General features: G+C 39.2%; 1 protein-coding gene across 2 annotated transcripts; it reads left to right on the top strand.

The window, feature by feature from the left end:
- Positions 1-1,304: 1,304 nt before the first annotated feature.
- Positions 1,305-4,310, top strand: LOC136183101 (uncharacterized). 2 transcript variants are annotated; one of them, XM_065965138.1, is made up of 3 exons: positions 1,305-1,638; positions 1,995-2,067; positions 2,515-4,310. In XM_065965138.1, exons 1-3 carry the CDS (start codon positions 1,618-1,620, stop codon positions 3,477-3,479), a joined length of 1,059 nt encoding a protein of 352 aa, XP_065821210.1. In that variant the 5' UTR covers positions 1,305-1,617; the 3' UTR covers positions 3,480-4,310. The 2 variants fall into 2 exon arrangements, with proteins under 2 accessions (XP_065821210.1, XP_065821211.1); XM_065965139.1 differs by lacking the exon at positions 1,995-2,067 and having other exon boundaries at positions 1,308-1,638.
- Positions 4,311-8,432: the final 4,122 nt, after the last annotated feature.

The raw sequence follows: 8,432 nt of genomic DNA, 5'->3' as shown, positions 1-8,432 counted from the left end.
TAAGAGTGTTTGAGCTCCCCACTCTCCTCTTTTGGAGCTGGATCTCTATCTTTCTCTCCCTCTTTCTCTCTATCACTCTTTCTTTCCCTCTCAAATCAATAAGCTCTGTCTCATAGTGCAGACCCGTGTGAGCTGTCAGAGTACCACTCCCAAAGAGGAGAAGTGGAGCTCAAACACCTGGTTAGATCAGGTTCAGTGTCAGGTAGAGTCACCTCTATACTGGCACTGTCCTGTCAGTAGAAGGCGTAAGAGGGGACCCAGGTGGTCTCCTCTTTACGAGAAAGATATATATATATATATATATATATATATATATATATATATATATTGGGGCTCTTGCGCCTTTTATGGAGAGAGAGGTCAGTGGATAGAGTTGGAAATCAGGGAGAGAGAGATTAGGGAATGACATGTTCCTTTAATGATGTCATTGAATACATCATACAACTCTCAAACCGAGGTTTTAAAGAGTAACTAAACCCTAAACCACTTTTTTCAACTCTAAACCTCTGTATTGGAGTATTAAGTAATGTTCTGGATCAACTCAAGTCCAAATCTCGACATTTGAGTACAAAGTATTGAAATTCTAAATATTGTGTTATAAATGTGCATAGTGACTGCTCTTCCGTTTGAAAACATTCTCTGTGGAGTGAATGCCTACGTCAGCAAAACTATAAAATCCTCGTCACTTGACAAACAAACAACTTAAACACCTTTAAGTTACTGAATGGCACAAAGAGATACAAAGCAGCTTGAGGAATCATTTTTAGACCTGTGAGGATGATACAAATGAAAGGTCATGGTGTTGTGATTACAGATGTAGACTAAAACTAAAGGGCTTCAGTAACCTACATATTATCATGGTAACCACGACACGCTAAAACTTGAGCTTTGAGGTCCCGGGGGGTTATCATGCAAACAGATGAGGCTGGTATAACATGAAGATATTCAAGACAGGCTCTGGCTCTATCATGATCCTATCACACTGATGCACAAAGGACCGTAGACACGTTGTCATGCCAACAGAGGCTAAAACTACAAGGTCCAATGTAACGGAGTTAAAATGCACTTTATTTTTGAGTACAGTTTACAATTTATACTTGAGATTTCATTTATAATTTATTTCTGTTAAGTATTTGTGAATTTTATCTTAACGAGTTATGTATATTTACTGTTATTTTATCAAATTTATGTTTCCTTTGAGTTCCTTTGAGTGTTTTTTTTGGCACTTTGCGGCTTCTGTACCTCCTGGGTTACCGTAGCTCCTTCCATCTGTCCCTCAGTGCCGTTTTGCATTGCTGAGGGTGAGTTGTATGTAAAAACGTTGCTGCATCATTACCTTATTTACTGTGGAAAATAAGTGATTTAAGTTGTAATGTTCAGTTTATTTTATAAACTGATAGTAATACGATGTTAATCAGTCATTTTGTTTAGGTTTTGAGAGTTTTATATCACTTTGGAGACTGTTTTAATGTAGCGGTTTTGGCGCGAATTGTGTGATATCCTACAGCGCCTGTGTCACGTGATTGACGTGCCGCAGATATTCTCAGTTAAAATAATATTTATTTTGCATGTTTAGGAGCAGAGGTGCAGAAAACGAATGTCCAGAAGGCACATTGAATGTTCTTTTGTCTTCTGCAGGTATGTTTTTCCTTGTATTTTCATACTTTCTGTTTCGTTTTACAGCCGCATGTTGTCGTTTATTTTGTCCACTAGGTGTCACTGTTTTACCATTTGGTTTACTGTTTCTCATGTTTTTTTAATGAGATTTATTGTTAATATACACTGTAAAACCGAAGTTTTTCAGCCATTTGTAGCAGCTCTTGGTTATAAATATTTACATATAGTTAAAATATTGAAATGATGATTGTAATATATTTCTATGTAATATAAATGTGTTTTGAGCTCACACAGTGCCGTTTTGCATTGCTGAGGGAGCAGAGGTGCAGAAAACAAATGTCCAAAAGGCACATTGAATGTTCTTTTGTCTTCTGCAGAAAATAAAAGCTGGAAAACAGTCAAAGTCTGGTTTTCTTCACTCCCCTGACCACATCCGTTACACCAAGAACAGTAGGTTATATCAGACTAACATTCAGAGGCTAAACATGAAGGCTTAAAGCCAAGGTCATGTTCATGGTACCAAGATGATAAACCAAAACTTAAAACTCACAGGTTCATATTTTATATTATTTTAGTTAAGTTAACAAACTAAGGCTATAGTTTGAAGGTGTCAGGACATGTTATCATGCTAACAGGTTCAATGCAACAGTATTATACTGAGGCCAAAGCTAAAGAGGGGGGAAGGGGAGGTTAAATCATTTATTACACTCATGACATTAAACAATAAAAGTCCTAGAATGGAAAAGATCTCCGGATTTTTACAAATGTAATTCTATCAGGTGATCTCAGTCAGTGTCTTACTCGTCATGTAGGCTACATCAATATGCTAAATGCAGCTACAATGCCCAGGTATATCAGGATGTCAGTGTTCACTCTATATTTATTTGTGTGTTGCAGTGATAAACAGAAATTTTCAACTTTCATCTGAAAACAAGACGATGGGTGATGTGTGGAGACGTATGCAGGAGCTGTTCAGGGAGCATGAGAAGGCCGAACTGGACCGTTTTGTGAAAAAGCTAAAGGATGGTCCAGATCTAGGAGTTAACAAGCACTTAGTGATGTACACCAGTCAGTCGTCTACAGACAACCTCAGACAACATTACGAAACCAGGAAAATGCAAGCGGCCGACTGTGCTGCAGACTGGATTAAGAACCTGGCAGAGAAGCTGGCCGCATTCACTAAGTCTGCTGATATAGCTGGACTTGGAGCACTGGCCATCGCCATCATCATTGACATGGTTTCATTCAGTCCGCCTGAGGAGAGCATTAAAGAGGCTCTGCGATCAGTGTTAGCAGAGGAGAAGACCTCCGAGGTCTGGGATCTGATCGACGAGTGTTTGAAGAGATTCACAATGCACTTTGAGAACAGAAACAAGCTGAGGAGCGACCTTGAGCGGATCGAAAGCCAGCTGAGTCTCGCTCTCACCAAGTTGAAGAACTCCATGGTGAGCGACGGGCACATGTCGAATCAGTCTTTAAAGGTGTGGGTGAATGGAGCAGCCTTCCACATCGAGATGCTGATTCACCTGGAGAGACTCGGAGAGAATCAAACCTGCAACCCGATACAGAGTCTCATCGCAGTGTACCAAAGAGATCTGGACACACTTTTTGAAAAACACAAGGAAATGGTAAAGGGAAAGACAAACAGACTCGATTTACTTGACCCTTTTATCAAGGTTATGCAGGTTGAAGATTCAAAGTATTATTTTCTGGATTTAGGTGTCGACTACGAGAAATACTTTGAGGCATATTATGATCACAGGTACCACAGACAGAAGCTTAATATTCAGGAGTATTTCAGTGATTTAGGACAGAATCTGCCACAGCTGGTTCGTCTTACAGGCTCCTTCAGTGTCAACTGAGAGCTCAACCAACAGAAAAAAAACACATTGAGTTGAACCAAACTGTGACAGGACACACGCTGTGGTAATGAAGCCTGGTCATGGTCCCAAGACATTTTACTCGATCTTCTTGTCGATGTCTCTACCTTCACTGGACTCTGTATCAGTATTTGGACTTTGATTTATCAAATTGCATTTCAATTTGATTCCTGATCATTTCTATTGTGACTCATCGTGCCCCTGATGATCTTTTCAATCAAGCTCTCGTGATCTTTTGTATGATTTGACTCGCTTAAATCTTCCATCGTCTTGAGGATTTTTTCTCTGTTCCATAGCTCTTTCGATTTGGACTTCTTTGGATCTGATGTGTTGTTTTTGACTGATTTGTTTTCTAGTTGGACATGCCAGTTCTTTGATAATGTTTAAAGTAAGCTAATCATTTGGACGACTCAGTTCTTCGGCCTCAATCTCAAGGATGTCCTTAAAATTGGGGCGGCAGTAGCTCAGTCTGTAGGGACTCGGGTTGGAAACCGGAGGGTCGCCGGCTCAAGTCCTGGTGCGGACCAAACATGGAAGTTGGTCTGGTAGCTGGAGAGGTACCAGATCACTTCCTGAGCACTGCTGAGGTGCCCTTGAGCAAGGCACCAAACCCCCTCCCCACCACCAGCTCAGGAGCGCCCGCTGTGGGCCGCTCCGTCACTCTGACATCTCTCCATTAGTGCATGTCCATAGGATCCTGTTTGTGCATGTGTGTATATATTTCAGCCTATGTGTGTGTTGCATGACTTACAGAGTGTAAAAACAGAACTTTCCCCTTGCAGGGATCAATAAAAGTAAAATCTTAATCTTAAATCTTAAAATGTAATGGGTTATTAAGACTCTTGTTCTATCTGTGTTTGAAATTTCAGTTTTAAAATGTGACATATTATGTGCGATAATAAATGAATCTGCCAAATTCTCTGATTCAGACCTGCATCTGTCAGTATAATGTAAATCCTGTCTTCTTTTTTAACCTTTTATTTAAACCCTCACTCTTCCATTTTCCCTTCTTTTCGTCTCTCTCTGCAGATCCATGTGAAGTGGGTTTTTTTGTGATTACTGATATAACACACATATATATCTGACATTTTTCTTGGATCATTTCATATCCTGTTAGAACAGGAAGCTGTGAAATATCCAATTTAACACAAAGCAGAATGTAACAGTTTCCTTAGAAGAATTTGACCGAGATTTAAAATCTCAAACATTATTTTTGGGTTAGGATAGCTTGATGCAGGTGTCAGTGTCTTGTGGTGCAGTTGACCAGCAGGGGGCAGCATCAGACTTTCTGTGTGCTGCTTCCACATTATATTTGAGAGGTTTATAGACTTAAAGGTATCATAAACAAGATTATAGTTTGGGTTCAAGTTCATCAACACCTGCTCAGCAGTCTTTTGGGTGAAAGAGGAACTGTTTTGGGTTTTTTTGGCAGGAAGTCCAGAAGGTTGACTTCTCCCACTTGATCTTTGTGTTGATCTGTTTTTTACTTTCATTTTCTTGGATCAGTTTTAAGCTGATAGGAAAGCTTCCCCAGAGTTTAATTGGACCTGGGGTCACATCGGGACAAATCTTTCTGAGCTGAAGTGAATCTTTTTTTAAGAAACGTTTAGCCACTGATCAGATCAGATACTTATTTGTAGCGTGTTGTAAAATGTATATTGCTTTATAGCATTCATGTGTTGTTATATTATGACATAATGTCTTCACATCTGTAGTGTTATGTGGTTTTGAGTTACAATGGATGCCTTAAGTCTGACATCTTCTGCAGTCCATTTATCCACTACGCTGAGCTAACAGCTAACTGTAAAGGGTGGGATCTGTCTATCTGTCTTCCTGTCTGTCATATGTAACTCAATAACATTTGACTCGATCCACTGCATCCTTAGCAAGCCTTTTGCTGTGGACCTCAGGAAGTGTAGTTTTAAATGTAGTACCATTTGGGCAGATGGTTACATGTCCAGGTGAGGAAGAAACCAATGTGGGCTTATCTCAAAACCTCATCTTAAAACATAAACAAATTATTTAAAAACATAAAAAATACAAACTTAATATTACAAATCAAATACATATTAGCCTACTATTTAGTCTATTCACCTTTTTCATCCATTGCCAGAGCACTTTATAGGCGTCCTGCCAGTAAGACGTAGGGGACCCCCAAAGGGCCCCACTGTCAGGACAGGCTCCAATAAGAGTGTTTGAGCTCCCCACTCTCCTCTTTTGGAGCTGGATCTCTATCTTTCTCTCCCTCTCTCTCTCTATCGCTCTTTCTTTTCCTCTCAAATCAATAAGCTCTGACTCATAGTGCAGTTTTGCTACACAAAATAAGTTCCATTTAGCTGGTTCATGAAATTCAGCATTTAACTTCAATTATTTTCTTATACTTACTTATGCTTCTTTTTTTTCTTTTTTAAAGAAGGCTTTTTGTGCCTTTGATGGAGAGATAGGACAGTGGATAGAGTTGGAAATCAGGGAGAGAGAGAGAGCGGGGAATAATAATAATAATAATAATAACTTTATTTATATAGCACCTTTTAAAAACACAGGTTTACAAAGTGCTTTGACAAACAGCAAGAACAAAGCAAACTAAACCAAACACAGAAAAACATTAACAACAGTAAGAATATAGCAGATGCAAAATACCAAAAATAATTAAAAACAATTCAACAGAAAAGAACCCAAAGTGCACGATACACAACCAGACATATATAACCCAACCATCATAAGAACCATCATAAGAACCATCATAAGAACCCAGGAACACAAGAACCCAACAACATGAGCTGAGACCAAGAGGACCAAAGATTTAAAAAGATGTAAGAAACTAAGAGATAAAAGCAAATAAAAAGCAATGAAAAGGTAAGCGCAGTAAAAGAAATAAAAACAAGTGGTTAAAGGATCAAAAAAACCCAAAACTATAATATTAATAAAAATAAAAATTAACTATAAATACGAAACATAAATAGACAAAGTAAGTAAGATAAGAAATTACCAAGTTAAAACACAAGAGGAGATTAAGATATGAGCATAAATACGAGATAAGACCATAAATAAAAGACAGTAAGAAGTAGAAGAAGATAAAAATAGTAAAACCAGTAAGAGAAGACATTAAGAAGACGACATCACATAAAAGCAAGTCTGTAAAAGTATGTTTTAAGAAGGGATTTAAAAGAATTGAGGGAATCTGCAAGTCTTATCTCCTCAGGGAGGTCGTTCCAAAGTCGAGGGGCCCTGACTGAAAAGGCCTGGTTACCTTTAGTTTTAAGTCTCGACTTTGGAACGACCAGGAGGCTCCCACCCGAGGATCTAAGACTGCGGGCTGGCTCATATGGTGTCAGTAACTCTGTTATATAGCTTGGAGCCAGCCCCGTCCGTGCTTTAAAAGTAATGAGTAAAATCTTAAAATCGATTCTAGAACGTACAGGAAGCCAGTGTAATGAAGCTAAAATTGGAGTGATGTGATGTCGTCTGTTACAACCAGTAAGAAGCCTAGCTGCTGCATTTTGGACCAGCTGGAGGCGAGACAGTGACTTATTTGTGATTCCGGAAAAGAGGGAGTTACAGTAGTCAAGTCGGGAGAAGATGAGGGCGTGGATGATCTTTTCAAGGTCTCGTTGGGTTAGGATTGTTTTAATTTTGGAGATGGTGCGTAGATGGAAGAAGCTTGATCGGACAACTGTTTTGATATGGGATTCAAAGGTGAGATTGCAATCGAATGTTACTCCTAGATTTCTGGCGGTGGGTTGGACATTGGTGAATAAGGGACCGAGGCTGCTCTTTGAGATATGAGTGGTGTTTGGCGGGTTGAATACTATGATTTCAGATTTAGAATTGTTCAGTTGGAGAAAGTTTTGCGCCATCCAGCAGTTGATATCGTTTAGGCAGTTTCTGACAGCAGCTAGGCTCCTAGGGTCCTCAGGTCTCAAAGGAAGGTATATCTGTGTGTCGTCTGCGTAGCAGTGAAAGGAGACATTGTGGCGTTCAATTATTTGGCCAAGAGGCAGCATATAAATGGAGAATAAAATGGGACCTAAAACCGAACCTTGCGGTACACCACAGGTAATGTTAGAGGTAGAGGAGGAGTAGTTACCGATGGTGACCGCGAAGGTTCTTTCTAAAAGATAAGAGTAAAACCAGCTAAGTGCAGTATCCTTTAAACCAACCCAATGTCTGAGACGATCAGTTAAAATTGTGTGATCAACAGTATCAAAAGCTGCGCTAAGATCTAAAAGAATTAAAATTGTGCCCTCCCCTCTATCTGTTGCTAAAAGAAGGTCATTGGTTACCTTGAGGAGGGCAGTCTCTGTGCTGTGACAAGCTCTAAAACCGGATTGGAATTTCTCAAAGAGGTTATTTTCAGTCATAAAAGATAAAAGTTGTGTTGAAACCACCTTTTCTAAAACTTTTGATAAAAATGGAAGTTTTGAGATTGGTCTAAAATTGTTAAAATCAGTGGGATCAAGGTTGGGTTTCTTTAAAAGTGGTTGGACCACAGCATGTTTAAAAGCAGAGGGGACTACACCTTCCGCCAAGGAACTATTAATAATGGATAAAATACTGGGTCCAACTGTGTTAAAAACCTCTTTGAGAAATGTTGTGGGAATAAAATCAAGGCTGCACGTAGCTGATTTCATATGGGTTAAAATTTCAGATAAAAAGGTGAAGGACACCGGCTCAAAACTGCTAAAATAACTGTTAAGTTCCCTGCTGGTGTCTAAAATACGGTCTTGGGGGGTGATTTGTTGCCTAATGTCCTTGACTGTATAAGTAAAATAAGTTAAAAACTTCTCACATAGATCCTGAGTAGGATCAGTAAAATAAGAAGGGGAGGGGGTGGTGATTGATTCTAAAACCTTAAATAAAATTCTGGGGTTAGAATGATTGGCTAAAATCAGATTAGAATAAAATGCTGCTCTTGCGTCCTTAACTTCCTTTTGG

Source organism: Labrus bergylta, chromosome 16 (genome assembly GCF_963930695.1).
Source record: "Labrus bergylta chromosome 16, fLabBer1.1, whole genome shotgun sequence".
Lineage (NCBI taxonomy): Eukaryota > Metazoa > Chordata > Actinopteri > Labriformes > Labridae > Labrus > Labrus bergylta.
Note: the sequence above shows the minus strand (reverse complement) of the source record. Positions and strands in the feature narration are given on the sequence as shown.